Genomic DNA, 17,204 nt, shown 5'->3' on the forward strand with positions numbered 1-17,204 from the left:
GGCGGGGGCCTCGGCCGCCGTGTGAGCTTCCTCGATTGCTTCTCCCCCAGCGGAAGGCGAGTCCCTAAGAGAGCGTCCACCTGAGTGCCGGCACTTGTAGGAGGCGAGCGCACGGGGAACCTGTCTTCCCGTTCACAGCCGTGTGGGTACCCGCCCCGAGAGGCCGATGCACCTACGGGCCCCCCTCTGGGGTCCTTCGGCTCCCGGGTGCCTCCCAGCCTGGGCATTTCCAGCCTGGCCCTCCCTGACCCATCAGAGCTCCGAGACCCCAGGGCCCAAGGCCCCGCGAGCTAACGGCCCGACAAACCTGTGTTTGGGTGAGCGGGTGACGACGTTGGCAGTGGGGTCCTTCTGTCTCCTGCAGGCTCTGGACGGCGGTTCCGTTGCTCAGGATGCGTTTCATGAAACCACTCGCCAGGTAAAAGCAGATATGTGCTCACCCCAGGGGCCATCACCATCACTTTCATTACCGCCAGCAGCCCCGAAGCTAATCAGGACAGATCTGACCCAAAAATAAATTCAGGAGGCCTTCCCTCCGCGCCTCCTGTGTCTCCCTCCTTTGGGTGGGCCAGACTTTCCTCCGCATCTGTTTGCTTCCTGGCACTCAGACAGCTGTGTGGCCTTGTCTGCAGTTCCTGGGCTCTGCCTGTCCCCAGCTTCTTGTCTGCTTCGGACGCTCCCTCCTCTGGGGTCTTGGCCAGTGAAGGGGCAGAGGTGGGCTGTAGTTTCCGGGCAGGCTTGCTTCCTGGCAATGCGTCATGAGCATCTTCTGTGACGCTACTTCCTGTAAAGCAGAGCGCGGCTGGGTGCCGGGGTACAGGGGCCGGGGGCTCGCTGGGCGACAGGCGGAGGAAGGGGCCCGCGTGGCGGCCCGAGCCCAGCCGTGGCACCAGCCCACCCTCTCCTGCCCCGTTGCCGGGACCTCCTGTATTCAGGGGTCTGAGGTCTCGGCCGGGGGCCGGCAGAGGCTCCGTGGAAGTTGGAGCCCCTTGGTTTGCAGAGGGGGCGGTGCTGGGGCAAGGCTGCTTGCGTCTGTGGTCCGTGCCCAGCCGCAGGCTCCCCAGAGACTGGGCAGGGGCGGGGTGGGGGGCCGGGTGCGATCAAAGAAACCTCCACCGTTGGGCTGGAAGGGGTTCTGGGCTCGTTTGGCCAAATCCTCCCATTTACGGATAAGGAAGCCCAGGCCCAGGGTCCCACAGCAAACTGGAGTCTGAGCCCCCAGCTGGGTCCTCTCCTGGGGTAACCACCGCGGTGCCCACGTGGCTGGTGGCTCAGGCCGAAAGAGGCGGCCGGGGGGTGAGGGCACAGGCCCCAGAGTGCCCCTCTCCGGCGTCCGTCACTTTACCTAGAAGGAAGGGGTTCGCTGCGTTAGGGGTAACCCCAAGACTGTGACTCCCAGGGGCAAAGTCCCCTGCCCAGGTCCTGACCGTACGTCTGTGTGTCCCTTCCTGAGAGAGTCCTGGCCTCTGGGCTAACGTGCCCTTGGAGGAGCCTGTTCCGTGGGCAGAGACCCTCAGAGCAGCCATCTCCGTGCTCCTTGGGACACCCGTCACCACTGGGTCAGTTTAGGGCAAGCCTCCTGCGTATCTGTGTCTCTCCACGCGGCCCCTTGAGGCAGCCGGGGAAGGAGCTGGCTGGGCCCGTTCTCGGAGGTCAGCGACAGGGTGACCTGACACCACGCCCTGCGGACCCTGCAAGCGAGAAGGGGTCTCCCGGGGCCGTCTCGTGCCCCTTGCCCTCCTCCAGCAAGAATGTCTCAGTTCGAGAGGCGGGAAAAAGGAGCCGGGATGCGGAGGGTGGTCTGGCCCCAGCTGTGTCCCCTCCTGCTCCCGGGACCGGGAGATGAGTCAGGAGGGCGTGAGCCCCTCGGCCCAGGCCCCGGCTGGGAGCCTTTCCTTCCGGCTGCTGCTGTCCAGAATGCTGGGGCACGCCAGCCACGGAGACTCACAAATTCCTCCGGTAGGAAAGCGCCCCGCCACCCCCACCCCCCGCCATCCCGGCAGGGAAAGTTGGGTGCGTGCTGGCTCTCTCCATTCTTCCTCACATGGTACTGAGCTTCTGGATTAGCATGACTTCTGATGTGTTCCAGAATTTTCCATGTAGTCATGTGAACCACGGTCTGGGTGGTTTGGCTGTGGGACAGGTGGGCCTGGAGCAGCCCCTGGGACCCGGCCTCCCCAGACTTGTCACTCTTCACCTGGTCAGAGCCCACCCCCCGCAGTCGGGGACACGTGCCCCCCGGGTGCCCAGGCCTGTGGGAAGAGGCCAGAGGCAGCCACACTCCACGTGCAGAGACCGCTAATGGTCAGGGAAGGCCCCGCGGCCACGCCGCCCCCTCCCGGGGGCCCACTCTTCCCGTGGCAGGGGGAGGCTGTGCACACAGGGCTCTACGCCCTGACCAGGAAGCCTCACTGCGCTGGGAAACTGCAAGGAGAAAACTTCTTTCCGGGACTTTCTTCCATCTTCTTCCTCTTTGTTTTTGGTCCCAGGGTGGTCCCCACCTCCCTCCCACCCAACCCTGCCCAGGCACAGCCACGGCGTCTGTTCACCTGGGGAGCTGCCTGCCTTTAGTTCTCTTTGGAAGTCATAAGTGAGAGGACAAAGCCTCCCTTCTTCCCTCTGAGGCTCCAGCCAGGACTCCCGCCTACGGGGCATTGCCCTCCAGGGGGCCGCGTGCACACTGAAGTCTCCGGGAACGGCATTCCGTGGAGTTGCACAGTGTGCAACCTAGCCAGCTGAGCAGGGCGGCCCTGGCATTGGCTCACCCCCTGTGAAGGCAGCTCATGCGGATCCAGGATGAGATGCCTGAGAAAGGCCGGATCCCCACAGTCTCTCCAATCAAGCCCTCTGAGCCTCCCCTTCCTCAGAGGCATGAAACGGCCAAGAGGGGCCAGACCCAAGCTCACACGGGGGCTCTGTCGCGTGGCAGGTGTTTTATTCTGCGCGAGTTCCCTAGCACGGCTGAGCCTGGGTTTCCAGTTCAAGACCACAGCAAGTGGCCATCCTAATCTTGTTGCCGTGAACACGATGCGCGCAAAGGCTGGCCCACGTGGTGCGCGGTAAAGGCCGTTGTTACCTTGTGAAGCCGAGTGGACGTGCAGCCTGCCCACCTGGCAGAGAGAGTCCCAGAGACGCTGCGAGATGAGCGGTCTCTGAGGAGACCCTCCCCAAGAACCCCAGCCACTGGGCCGCTCTGTCTGTACGTGGAAAGCTGAGAACGTGGCCCCCAGGTCAGCTCCACGACGGAGGGCGGATGGCGGGAACAGGCTGGACCGGGAGGAGAACAGTTTACACATGGCGCCGGGGTCCGTGGTGCTGAACAAAAGCCAAGGATAGCAACTGTGAGAGGGGGGAGGGCGGGGAGGCCATGCAGGAGGGCAAGCCCAGGGGTGAGCACACCGTCAGCTCCCGTCACGGAGAAGTGGGGGGTGGGGGGAGGCAGCTCTGTGGAGGGCACCTGATCCGGGATGGCTTTCTGGAGGAGGCGACTTCCTGGGCCCAAGGGGCCAGAGTGAGTGAAGCCCAGCATGGGAGGGGTCCAGTATGGGGTGGGAGAGGGGCCCAGCAGTAGCGGGGGGGCCGGTATGGGATGGGAGAGGGGCCCAGCAGTGGAGGTGGAGGGCGGTATGGGGTGGGAGAGGGGTCCAGCAGTGGAGGGAGCCGGTATGGGGTGGGAGAGGGGCCCAGCAGTGGGGGTGGAGGGCGGTATGGGGTGGGAGAGGGGCCCAGCAGTGGAGGGGGCCGGTATGGGTAGGAGACTGGCCTGGTATGGGGTGGGAGAGGGGCCCAGCAGTGGCGGGGGGCCGGTATGGGGTGGGAGAGGGGCCCAGCAGTGGGGGTGGAGGGCGGTATGGGGTGGGAGAGGGGCCCAGCAGTGGGGGTGGAGGGCGGTATGGGGTGGGAGAGGGGCCCAGCAGTGGAGGGGGCCGGTATGGGTAGGAGACTGGCCTGGTATGGGGTGGGAGAGGGGCCCAGCAGTGGCGGGGGGGCCGGTATGGGATGGGAGAGGGGCCCAGCAGTGGAGGTGGAGGGCGGTATGGGGTGGGAGAGGGGCCCAGCAGTGGAGGGGGCCGGTATGGGGTGGGAGAGGGGCCCAGCAGTGGGGGTGGAGGGCGGTATGGGGTGGGAGAGGGGCCCAGCAGTGGAGGGGGCCGGTATGGGGTGGGAGAGGGGCCCAGCAGTGGGGGTGGAGGGCAGTATGGGGTGGGAGAGGGGCCCAGCAGTGGAGGGGGCCGGTATGGGGTGGGAGAGGGGCCCAGCAGTGGGGGTGGAGGGCAGTATGGGGTGGGAGAGGGGCCCAGCAGTGGAGGGGGCCGGTATGGGGTGGGAGAGGGGCCCAGCAGTGGGGGTGGAGGGCGGTATGGGGTGGGAGAGGGATCCAGTGGTGGCCGGGGGGGTGGGTATGGGGTGGAGGGGGCCCAGCAGATGCTTGCCAGGGCATCCGCGAGAGGCCCAGAGCGTCGGTGGGGCCCAGCCTCTTTCGCCGGGCGGAGTTCCGACTCAATCCTGTACCAAAGCCACTGCTCCCAACCCTGTTTGTGTCTCTTACTCCAGCGACACAGGAGAAACCCAACCTAGGCGGTCCCCGGTTTATAGGGTCCCCCCGCTTCCTTGCCCAAGGACAAGGCGAATCAGAGCACGAGAGAGCAAAGCGAGCTTGTCATAGGGGCAAGCTTTGTACGTTCCCCGACGCAAAACGTGGGCTGTTCACGAGCATCAGGTGTTCAGCCACTGCTGGTTCCGGACCGACGGTTGTTGTAGCCCAGAGCGTGCGCGCCGAGGTCACCCTCCTCCCCACCCTCGGCCGGTGGGAGCCACGGCGGGTACGAAGCAGGGAGGATCTTGTGTTTGGGGAAGACTTGCCTGGCGACCGAGTGGGGCACGGGTTGGAGCAAGGAGGCCGGCTGGGGACACTGAGGCAGTGGTGCAGGTGGGTGCCACTGCGGGCGTGGCTGGGACGGGCAGCGAGTGCGGGGTGTGGGGGAGCCAGCGGAGGCCAGGTGTCCCCGCGTGGCCGGGTGGTGGCGTTTACTGCCCGCAGGTGGGAGATGGCAGGAGGAGGAGGAGGAGGAGGGCCCCGGGGCGGGGCGGGCGGGCAAGTCAGCTGACCTGCCCTTTCCCTCGGCGAAGCCCCAGGCTGGGACCGGGCTGGTGTCAGAGGGTGGGAGGTGCCCGCCGAGTCCGTGGACACAAGATGGCCGGGGGAACAGACCTGTGTCCGCTGGTTGCGGGCCCTCGGTGTCCGGCCGCCCCGTAGGGACACAGTCCAGGTTTGCAGCGTAAGTGCAGCTGAGCTGAAGGAAACGAAGTGGGCCTCCCGGCAGGGGGAGGGCGAGAGAGCGACTGAGTCAGTGACCGGGGAAGAGGAGAGGAGAGACTGGGGGTGCGGGTCAAAGGAGGGGGAGACGGGGGACGAGGGAGAAGGCCGAGCGCAGAGGCTCCGGAAGGAACGACGGAAGGGTGGGGGGGGGGGACCCAGGGCCTGGCCCGCGGCCACCGCCTCCCCACACCGCCAAACGCACACTTGCCGCGATCCACACGGTCCAGTGCCTCTTCCAAACATACTGTTTTTCTCCGGTTTCGTGCTTTTTATTAAACATTTCCAAATCAGGAAACACGGAAATATTTTTTAACACAAAGAAAGAAAACATTGCGAGTAGAGAAACTGACTCAGAAGGATTTGCCAGATGAGCCAGCTGGTTTCCCGTTTCAGAGCCGTTCAGAGAGGGTGACGGCACCCGTCGTGAAGAAAGGGGACTGGCGGCTGGGTCCCCCGGCTGCCGCCTCCGTGGGCAAACCGGACGCCTCGGCACCACGGGGGAGGAGGAGACCGGACGGAGGAGAGCTGCTCGCCCAGGAAGGCTGAGCTGGGCCTTCTCGCTTGAGTCCCTCCCGCCTGTCAGCGAGGCCACGTCCACGTGCGACCCCAGGCCCGCGTCCCGAACCTTCCACGTTTGGCCAAAGTCCGCCCAGAAAACCGCCCGCGGAGACGTGCGTGCCACCGCCTCTGCGAGAGGGTCCGCGGGAACTGCGTCCGCAGAAGGGAACGGCCACATCTGCTCGGTGGCGGGTCGCAGCTGGTTCGGTGGGCGTGGTGGCGGTGATGGCTTTCTCCCCTTTCGGAAACGACCGGAGGCCCTGCCCCCCACGCTGCGAGCTCTTAGAAATAAAGCACGAGAGCTGCCTCGGAGAGACCCTCGGCCGTGGCCTTGCGTCGCCCGGCGGGAGGGAGCCCCCTCACTCTCCTCAACTCAAAGCCAGCCCTTACAACTCAGGACGCCGGCCACGAAAATAACGCGGGGGGCCTCTGTGCACACGCCGCCTGGGCCTGGGGTCCCCGTGGGCAGCCTGGCTCCCCACGGCCGTGCATCTCACATTTCCAGATGCTTACCGGGGAAAGGCTTTTTAAGGCGGGAAAGGACTTCATTGGTTTTGTTTGCCCTGACGTGAACTCGCCTGTGGCTGCGACCACCAGCCTGGCCCATCGGCCGCTCGGGGTCCCCGACTTCCGAGGCCGGCGGCTCTCACCGGCCGCAAGCGGCTCCAGACGCCCCTGAACTTAGGCTGACGGGACACCCTTGGGGGAGTGGCAGCGATTTCCCCGAAGCTGGCATTCCGAGGGCACCCGGTCATTCCTTGATTATAGGGACGCGGCAGAGGCAGGGGCGGGAAGAGGCCCCAGCGCTCGTGAGCGGCTCCCCTCAGTGGGAGCTGGCCAGGCTCGCCAACCCCCCCCCTGCCCCCCCCCCCCCGCTCCCTCCCAGCCACCATCCTGCTGCTCACAGCAGCTCTGTGTAGAATCAGCCTTTTCGCTTACTTGGGGTAAGAGCCCCTGTGCTGCCGGCTTGCGATAGAGACAAAATGAGTCATTCGCTCATTCATTCAACCCATGTGAACCGACTACTGGAGACAGCGCAGCAGACGGGACACAACGTCCTGCCCTTGAGACTTACGCTCTAACGGGGCCGACAGAGCATATATCAGGTGGCGGTATGTTCGTGGGGCAAAGGGGGGCGGGATGGCCTATGTAAACAGGGTGACCAGGGAGCCCCTTACGGAGACACCGACGTTTGAGCAAAGACCCGAAATCATCTGAGGCAAGGGCTTTCTGGGTAAGCGGGTACCAAAGTCGGGTGAGGCTGGGCTGTTGTGGGGCCTGCAGACACGCTGATCGCAGCAGAGCAATGAAGAGCCACGGATGGACTGTGGGCCACAGGAGCCCTGGGGTGGGGGGGGCCACAGGGAGAGGGGTCCAGTGGGAGGGGCCCAGGGTGGGAGGGGCTGGGGGGGTCCCAGAGGGAGGGGGAGGGATGAGGGGGCAGAGTCCCAGGAAGAGGGGGTCCTGGTGGGAGGGGCCCCAGGGAAAGGAGTCCCAGTGGGAGGACTCCAGGGTGGGAGAGGCTGGGGTGGGGGGTCCCGTTGGGAGGGGCCCGGGTGGGAGGGGAAAAGGCAGTCCACAGGAGTTCACCGTATCAGTTATCTGTCGCTGCATAACAAGTTGCCCCATAATTCAGCAGCCTGAGACGGCAGATGTTGCCGACGTCACCGTTGCTAAGGGTCAGGAATTCAGGGGCAGCCTGAGCAGGCACCTCGGCTCGGGTTTCTCGTGAGATTGCAGTCAAGCTGCCCCCCAGGCTGCGGTCTCCTCTCAAGGCTCAGGTTAGAGGGTCTCTGCTTCCAAGTTGGCTCACCCCGTTGTGGGCATGCTGTAGCCCCTCACCAGGCGGGCCTCTCCGTAGGGTCACCTCACGGCATCGCCAGTGGCTTCCCCCGGACGGGAGCGATCCCAAAGAGAACAAGGTTCGGGTCGCTCGGCGCAGAGGCTGTGGTGTTTTTATAGCTGGATTTCAGAGCTGATGGCCCATCGCTTCCGCCGTGTTCTGTCTGTCAGAGACAAGTCGCCAGGGCCAGCCCACTCTCGGAGGAGGGGATTACAGAAGTACGTGGAGGAGGCAGGGGGCCGTGTCTGAGGCTGTGACCACACTCCTGGGGTGCGATTTCATCCCTGTGGCGCCCGGAAGCAGGCCCAGCTAGACCACACGCTGTCCAGGTGTCTGTACCTGTGCGGAAAGACGCAGGAAGCTTGTGCCCCGGCGGCTGCGGTGCCCAAACACAAAGAGCACATGAGGCCATCCAGCAGGCAGGTTGCAGTGAGCTCAGGGACGCTTATTGTGTTTCTAGGCTTCCCAACTGATTTTTACATTAACGTATTTTTGGGGTCTTTCTCTTAGGTTTGGTTCTGTGTTCAATATTATGGAAGTTACGCAAGGATATGCTTAGAGTCCGTTGTTCTGTGCTATTTGCTGCCTTGCCCCCGATCTTCCCATTTACCCTTCTCCAGAGAGAGCACTCTTCCGGAGGGAGCATCTCTCCAGAGGGAGCACTCCGGAGGGAGCACTCACCCGAGGGAGCATCTTCCAGGGGGAGCACTCCCCCCAAGGGAGCATCTCTCCAGAGGGAGCACCCCTCAGAGGGAGCACTCCTCCTGAGGGAGCATCTCTCCAGAGGGAGCATTCCTCCCAAGGGAGCATCTCTCCAGAGGGAGCATCTCTCCCGAGGGAGCACTCCTCCCGAGGGAGCATCTCTCCCGAGGGAGCACCCCTCGGAGCACCCCTCAGAGGGAGCATTCCTCCCGAGGGAGCATCTCTCCAGAGGGAGCACTCCCCCTGAGGGAGCATCTTTCCAGAGGGAGCACTCCCCCAGGGAGCACTCATCCAGAGGGAGCATTCCTCCCAAGGGAGCATCTCTCCAGAGGGAGCACCTCTCAGAGGGAGCATTCCTCCTGAGGGAGCATCTCTCCAGAGGGAGCATCCCTCAGAGGGAGCATTCCTCCCAAGGGAGCATCTCTCCAGAGGGAGCACTCCCCCCGAGGGAGCATCTCTCCAGAGGGAGCACTCCCCCAGGGAGCACTCCTCTAGAGGGAGCATTCCTCCCAAGGGAGCATCTCTCCAGAGGGAGCACCTCTCCAGAGGGAGCATCTCTCCAGAGGGAGCACTCCTCCCGAGGGAGCATCTCTCCAGAGGGAGCACTCCCCCAGGGAGCACTCCTCCCGAGGGAGCATCTCTCCAGAGGGAGCACCTCTCCAGAGGGAGCATCTCTCCAGAGGGAGCACTCCCCCCGAGGGAGCATCTCTCCAGACGGAGCACTCCCCCAGGGAGCACTCCTCTAGAGGGAGCATTCCTCCCAAGGGAGCACCTCTCCAGAGGGAGCACCTCTCCAGAGGGAGCACTTCTCCAGAGGGAGCACTCCTCCCGAGGGAGCATCTCTCCAGAGGGAGCACTCCCCCAGGGAGCATTCCTCCCAAGGGAGCACCTCTCCAGAGGCAGCATCTCTCCAGAGGGAGCACTCCTCCCGAGGGAGCATCTCTCCAGAGGGAGCACTCCCCCAGGGAGCACTCCTCCCGAGGGAGCATTTCTCCCAAGGGAGCATCTCTCCAGAGGGAGCACCTCTCCAGAGGGAGCATCTCTCCCGAGGGGCACTCCTCCCGAGGGAGCATCTCTCCAGAGGGGGCCCTCTGCCCTCCTGTGCTCCTTCGTGCCAGGGCGGGCCTCCACGTCTGCGGGTAACATGCGTGTGCTGCTGCTTTCCCAAACTTCAGTTGTGCGCCCCACTGGCCCCCCAGGTGGAGGATGAGGACACAGCCCCTCGCCCGCCACACCCCCTCCTGCGCAGCCTTCTGCACGTCCGGCCAGCACTCCCCGGACTCTTCATAGCTGGGCCTTCAGCGGAGGATGGCGGCTCCTTTCCTGCAGATCTTTTTGTTTCTCCTGGGCAACTGCCACGTTAGTCCATTTGCCCCGCTCCTTGTGTGTGTTTATCACTAAGTCAGCTCCACATTCTGGCAGCCGTCCAGCTTCCCAGGACGTTCGGGCACGTTCGATTTTCCATCGATTTTAACTTCCTGGGCAGCGTCTTGGAGAGGTGTCTCCCAGAGCCTCTGGCCTGCTCTAGCCGGGGCGGGTGGCCCTCCAGGCCTGGCGCTCGGCCGCGTCCAAGGACCACCCGCCACCGGCCCCCTGGGCCTCCCTCCTGGAGTGTCTCGCTTCCTCGGTCCGGGGGTTCCTCCTTTCTTCGGGTGACACGCAGCTTCCTGTGGCCTCCGGTGAGAGGTGCAGAGGAGACAGATGTTGGAGGCTCTTGCACATCTGAAAATGTCCTCCCTCCACCTTCTGACTTAACTGACACCCTGGCTGCTTCGGAAATAATTTCCCTTTGGAATTTTGAAGCCTTTATTTCATGGACGGCTGGCTCCCAGGGTTGCTGTCAGAGTCCAAAGTTACTCTGATTTCTGATCCGTCACATTTGACCTCTCCCTCCTCTCTCCCTCCCTCCCTCTCTCTCTGCCTCCTTCTCTCTCCCTCTCTCTTTCTCCCTCCCTTCCTCCCTCCCTCCCTCCCTCCCTCCCTCCCTCTCTCTTCTTCTCTCTGCCTCCCTCTCTCTCTTAACTCTGGAAGCTCCATAGCCTCTCTCCTTTCCCCTGGTTTTATCAAATTCCACAATAATGCCCCTGAATGTGAGTCTTTTCGTGTACTGTGCTGGGGACAGGGGGCCCTTGATCTAGAAACTTATGTTCTTTGATTCTGGAAAAAAATTATTTTAATTTCCTTAATGATGACTTCTCTTCTCCTTCTCTTTTTTTTCCCAGTTCTTTTTCTGAAACTATTCTTACCTGAATTGGTAGACAGATTCCATGATTTTCTCGTATTTTCATCTCTGTCTTTTCCTGCCTTTTGGGAGACCCCTCCATTGACCCCCAGCCCTTCTAGAAAGACCCCCTTGTGTGGCACTGACCCGTGTCTCCTGGGGCCAGAGTCTGGCTCCCTCACCTTGATTATAGGGTTTTCCCCACGAGCTCTTCTCCGCCACGGTCTGTATGTGGTCGAGAGTCCTGCTTCTCTGTCAACTGATTCGGTCTGTGTCTTTCATGTTCACAACTGTCCTTAGATTTCTGGGGACCCCGGTCGTCTGCCTGCGTGGAGGGTCTACGGAGGGCAACAGTGCGTGCATTTAAGTTGCAACCAGCTGTTACATGGCCCCTGTATCTGTCACCCGTTTCATAGTAGGAGAAAGGGAAAACCATAGCACACCCTGACGGTAAACTGATAACTATAATAACTGTCCTTAAAAAAAAGACCCCTTTTCCTCCCTAGCCTTTAGAGCAAAACACGGCTCTGAAAAATTCTCTGTTGCAAACACTGGCAAGACATGACTATGCAGGCTGGTGACAGGCGTAAGCCACTGTAAGATGGTGAGTGGGTTTGGAGACGGCTTGGTCCCCACACCCACCGCCCTCAGGCCCCACCCACGGCCTCCCGCCTGCTGAGCCGCGTGGGGCAGCGGGACGTCCTTGGGCCCCCCCCCCCCCGGAGGGAACAGCACTCCAGTCTGGCAGGCGGTGTGTGAATGGCGTCCCTCTGCAGCACACACGGCCAGCTCCCATGCGACTGTATTTGTGAATGAAGAAGAAACCCACAAGAACATAAAGAGAGTGTAGAGACAAAACAGTAAGTCAGACATCAAGGTGACAAAAAGACAGCTACCTGTTGCTAATACTGAGTCCCAACCTGGACTCTAATTTCTTTCTCTCGTAACCACTCGTGTGCGGGTAGAAAGGCCCGGGTCCCGAGGCCGCCGAGCAGCCAGCAACACTAGTTGAAGCATCGGATTTGCAGACAGGCGGGCTGTGAAGGCCCAGGGGCCAGTAACGCACTCGGGAGACAGGCTACAAATCCAGTCCAGACCCGCGGTTGGCGGTGGAGGCTCTCCGCTGCTCCTCCCCGGCCACCTGCACACTTTCCAGCGGGTCTCGTGTCCGGGGCTTGCTGTCTTTCCTCAGGCTTGCGGGCGGCTGCTGGAACAGTCCTCCTTGGACACCAGTGTCTTGTGTCCCTTCTGTGTCCAAGAACTCGCAGCAGATGCCTTCCTGTGTCAATTACGTCTGCAGCCCAAACTTCAAGACTCTCACAAAGGTCTCCTTGCTCCCCTGCTGTCCTAGTCCCTGCCTCTGTCGTGCTGTGGATAGTTTCTCAGGGTGACGACACCTGTCCCCCCCCCCCCCCGACAGTGGCCATTGCCCGCGTCCTGGGACGAGCCCTGGGCTGCTGGTGCTCCTGGTCACTGGCCCCCCTGTCAGCAGATAGGGAAACGGGGTCACAGAGGTTAAGTCGCTTGCCCACAGCACAGAGCCTCTTGATGTGGAGGTGGGGCTTGAAGCCAGGTGAGCCAAGCCCAAGGCCGCCGGCTCACCTCCTCTCCACCCTGCGCCCCAACCTTGCCGTCAAGTCTCAGACCTGACCCGAGACTTCTTCAGGACGGACTGGTGACCCCAGAACAGGCCCTGAGAGCCGGGGTCTGCCTCCACGGCTCCCCCGAGAGCAGCATGCAGGAGTGGAAGGGACAGAGGGGATGCGAGGGGGAGCCTGACTGGGGGTGGGGTGGCACCTGGGGCGGGGGAATATCTTCACCTGCCCTGCCTCCCCAGGTGCACCTGCTGCGCCCCAGCCGAGCCCCGGCTTTCATAAGGGCGCTCCCTCCGCCTGAACCCCTCTCCTCCCAGCCTGCCTGGGGGCTCCGTCCTCTGACTAACCTGCCGGTGTTGGGGTCAAGGTCACTGCCCTTTCCCTCCTGTCACTCAAGCGCCCTGTCTACCCAGTTCCGCGAAAGTCCTCACCGGCCCGTCCCCTGAGCCGAGAGCCCTGACGGCAGGCCGTGTCCCGCTCGCTCGTCTTTGTGTTTCCGTACTTGTCCGTACTTGTCACGGAGCCAGCACACAGGGGCTCTGGTGTCTGGGGGTGAGAGCAGGGAGGGAGAGGGTGGGGCGCCCTCGGCACCGGGCAGGGGGGTGGTGGCCGCGTCCTTCCAGCCGGTTCCTCCCCGGGCAGGGGAGCCAAGAGCCCCGTCCAGCCCAGAAGAGAGACCGTCCCTCTGCGGGGACCCCAGTGTCCCCTGGAAACAGCCCCCGGGGCGCCCCTCCCGACAGCGGTGACGGGACGGTTCTTCAGGACCATCAGCCTTACGGGAGATTGCTAAATGTGTTTGGTGGGTTTGACATTCTCCCCTGCTCGGGAGCCATCATTTCGGATCAGTCACGTCCACGTCCGCTCAGGCTGTCGACTTGTAAGGGAACGTCTGAATTTCATTGTCGCGTGATTTCATCCGAAGCTATTTTACCAACACTCGAAGGGCGTCTACAGTGCACTCACGGCCAACACGGCCTCTGGGACCAAGCTGGGGTGGGGGACAGGGTCAGGGCCGGGGGGCGGGGGGTGGGGGCAGGGTCCGGGCTGGCAGAGTCGTGGCACCTGCCGTCACCAGCACCGCTGGGTCCACCTCAGCAAACACCCAGTCCGTCCCCTTCCGGGTTCGCCCGCGGCCTCTGCGTCCGGGGCTGGCAGTTCCTTCCACTAAGTGCTGTCTCCCCCCCGCCCCCGCCCCCGGCAGGTACCACGACCAGCAGGACGTGACCAGTAACTTCCTGGGTGCCATGTGGCTCATCTCCATCACCTTCCTCTCCATCGGTTACGGGGACATGGTCCCACACACGTACTGTGGGAAGGGCGTCTGTCTCCTCACCGGCATCATGGTGAGTACCTGGCCCACCCGTCGCCCTCCCCACCTGCGAACGCCGTGAGGGCGCAAGAGGGGTCCTCCTGGCAGGACGGCTGCTGGGCGCCCCCTCCCCGCACACCGCCAGGAAGGTGCTTCTCGGCTCAGTTTCCTTTTCTAACACAGTCAGAGCTCCTCGTCCCGGGCCGCCGTGGCCTCTCCACGGCCCCCCAGGTGGGCTGGGCTGGGCTGGCCTGGGTCTGGCCCCCACCCCCGTGCCCCCACCGGCACCACCCCGCGGCCACAAGCGACAGGGCCCTCGGGCCCCACAGACTCAGCGCCACGTCCGAGGGACCGTCACTGGAACTCCCAGAGCGGGGATCCGGGGCGGGCGCTGACCTGGCCACGAGAGGCCCGTGTCCTGGGTCGGTGTGCGGCCAGCTGTGGCCCAGGACCGCCGCTCAGTGACCTCTCTTCAGGAGAGGACCCCCAAGGCTCCGAGGAGAAGGCTGCAGGGAAGCCTGGGGTGGCCTCGGGGGTGTGAGCGCGCACAGGCCTGCAGTTCTAGGTGCCCGGGGCCCCCCCACAACCCCCACACGGTGCGGGGGGGCTTCCCTCTTGGTGCTCCTCAGACTTAGTTCATCCCCGTTTGCAGCGTAAAGGCCGCTAAATTCTCACCAGGGTGGGGGCCGCCCCACCCCCCCTGACCTGACCTTCTGGCACCCATCTCGGACACCAGGCCGCTGAGTTCGGGCCCCTCGGAGCAGAGGAGGGTCTAGGGTCAGGGGCCCCGAGCGGCCGCGCCTGCCTGGACACGCCGTGCCCCTGCAGCTCCTTCCCATGGAGACCTGGCGGGGGCGCACATTAGCAAGTTGGCCCACGGCCCCTCCTGGGGGCGGGAGGGGGGGGGCTTAGCACCTGCTGTGTGAATCCCCGGTGAGCGGTGAGCGAGGCCTCAGAAAGATCCCCTCCCGTCCCCTCCTGTCCATCGGGCGGTAGGAGTCTGTCTGGCCGAACTCCAGCTGCCATCAGAAACCAGGCGATGGCCTCCCTCCAGCACCTAGTGACACGCGGCCCGAAGGCCGAAGCCTTGGCGTCTTAGAGGCTCGGCTGGGGGGGGCGGGGGGTTGGGGGGTGGGGGCGGGGCTCTGCGTGGCTGTGCCCCCGGAGCGCATCGTGGGCAGCTTCCCCCCCAGGCTCCAGGCGTGTGCTCCCCAGGACCCTGGGCCCCTGCCGGCAGCCTCCTCCTCGGGGCGGGGTCCTCGGCTCCTGGGGCGCAGGGCTGTGTCCCCGTGCAGGGAGGGGTGGTTGAAGCCGGGGCAGCAAGCGGGTGAGGGGAGCCCGTATCCCCTCCCGCATGAACAACACAGCTCAGGCCCTTCATCTTCTCTTTTGTTCAAAACGTCTCCCTCTCCGGGTGCAGGGGCGGGGTGGGGGGGCTGTATGGTCAAGGGCCGTGGCCCCCGTTAACGTCCACCGCCTCCCTCTGGGGTCAGACGAGGGAGCCCTAGTGGCCCTTTTCTAGCTGAGTCATTCTTGCTGGGGTTTCTGAGCCGCCCTCCCTCCCCTCCCCCAGCCTCCCAGCACCCCCGCCCCTCGGGTACTTCCCAAGGACAGGTAGGGCTTCCCGCCTGGTTACCATGGACACTGCGGGGCCTGGGGGGGAGGGGGGAGGATGGGTTTGTGTGCTGCGGCTGTAAGTAGTCTTAATCATTGTTTTCTCTTGGCGATCCTAGAAAGGGGGTGATTATCACCCATTAAGCCAGGTGCTCCGTGGTCTGAACGACCTGCCGTGGTTGGCACGGACCCGGCGTGTTTGAGGGGCTTCAGCCACAGAAGCAGGTCTGTCAAAGTCCAGCATCTCTCCTCCAAGAACGTCACGAGCTGGTGACAGTGCAGACAGAAAGCTGTCGGTACTTAGCCACCAGAACTGGAAATGGCAACACCCGGGAGGCGGTGCTTTGGAAGCCTCTCGGCTGCGGGGTGTGGGGTGTCGGGGGAGCCGGGGGCCCAGACCACCCCGCGGGAGCCCCATTTTGGTGCAGCCGAGCCACACGCGCCCCGTGGCCCTTCCTGAGTTTGGGACACGGAGACAAAGCTGTGGGATGTCTGCTGGGGACGCTGAGTCTCCCCCAAGGCCTCAGGAGAGATGCTCTCTGAACCTGGGGGGGGGGCTCAGCGGCGCATCTGCCTCCCGTCAGTTTGAGAAGACGAGCCTCGCCCTGAGACACCTTGCTTCCAAACCAACTGCCGTGCTTTTAGTTGTCGGGCGGAGTCTGCTGTAGAGACGGCGTAAACCCTCCAGGCTGGACTCCCCCATTCGTCACCGTCACCGTAACTTACGCCTCGTTTTAGTTTATGCTTCGTTAGTTAAGGACACTTCATCCTTTCCCCCTCGGACGCTTGTTTTTCCAGATTCTGAGGTTTTGCAGCTGGAAAGCGTTTCTTGGAATCAAGGAGAGGGAGGACCGGTGAGGAGGACTCCGGTCTCCGGAGGGGGGACCGGTGAGGAGGACTCTGGTCTCCGGAGGGGGGACCGGTGAGGAGGACTCTGGAGGGGGGACTGGTGAGGAGGACTCCGGTCTCCGGAGGGGGGACCGGTGAGGAGGACTCTGGTCTCTGGGCCCAGATGTAGGGATGAGCTGGCAGTTTCACCCTCGCGGGCGGCTCCTGTGGGCCTGCTCACCGCACACCGTCCAGGTGGACCCTGCCCTCCCGCCCCTCCCTCGGGGGTAGGAGCTGGCCCAGGGAGACCCAGGAGCCCAGCCGGTGTCACCTGTGACTCTGGACTTGGCACGTCTGAAGGCGAGGTCTCAGTCATGGGTTTGCTCCCCAGGGTGACCCTGTGGAGGTCACGCCAGCAGCCACTTCGTCCTCTCCATCCCACGCCACCCTGCCCCTCCATCTCCCCACGCGGCCCCGCCCCCGGGCACCTGACCTGGAGAAGGGCTCACTGCCCCGGCGGGAACATAGGTGATCACTAGACAGCTTACTGGCAGACACGGCGTCAGGAGGGGCTCCCGTCACCAGAGAGCCAACCGACCGTTACCTCCTGACTCCAGCCTCACCTCCCTGTCCCTCCTGCTCCTCACTCACCCCCGTCGTCGTCTCTCCCTCTTCTTTCCTCTTCCCTGTCCCTTCCCTCCTTCCGCTCCCCCCCTCCGCCCCCGCCCCCGCCCCCTGCCCCCCGCCAGCTGCTTCAGGATGCAGCTCCAGTGTTCCCTGTCTGGTCTCTGCTCCAGCAACCTCTCTCTCTGCACCCCTCCCCTCCCCTCCCCTCCCCTCCCTCTCTGCTCCCCCTCCGCCCCCTCCTCCTCCCTCTTCCCCTCCTCCTCTCTGTCTCTCCATCTCTCTCTCACACACACTGCGCAGAGGACCAGCAGTCTGCATTTCGGATCTCAGCCCTCCACTCTCCAGAGGTTGCTGATGTCTGACCCCATCTTCACAGGTTGTCTTTTCATGGAAATGATCAAGTGAGGCTTCATGATTAGCGACTTCCCTGATTACATCCAGATGATGGGTTTTCCAAAAGAAAAAATAAAGTTCAGAGTATTCTCTGCTTATGTACTCAGATTAGAATTAGAGGTTAAGAACCTAGCATTCTCCAGAGAAATATCCACAAGGAAGTCTTGGCATCTTTAAGTGAAAAGAAATTGAAA

General features: G+C 63.3%; 1 protein-coding gene across 1 annotated transcript in view; it reads left to right on the forward strand.

Annotated features, from left to right (window-relative positions):
* KCNN3 (potassium calcium-activated channel subfamily N member 3) overlaps positions 1 to 17,204 on the forward strand; it is a 121,731-nt gene that overhangs the window by 83,254 nt on the left and 21,273 nt on the right. Inside the window, 1 exon segment of the mRNA XM_042975676.1 lies at positions 13,441 to 13,582. Within this exon segment, the coding sequence (XP_042831610.1) occupies positions 13,441 to 13,582 (142 nt within the window).

Source organism: Panthera tigris, chromosome F3 (genome assembly GCF_018350195.1).
Source record: "Panthera tigris isolate Pti1 chromosome F3, P.tigris_Pti1_mat1.1, whole genome shotgun sequence".
NCBI classification, from domain to species: Eukaryota; Metazoa; Chordata; class Mammalia; order Carnivora; family Felidae; genus Panthera; species Panthera tigris.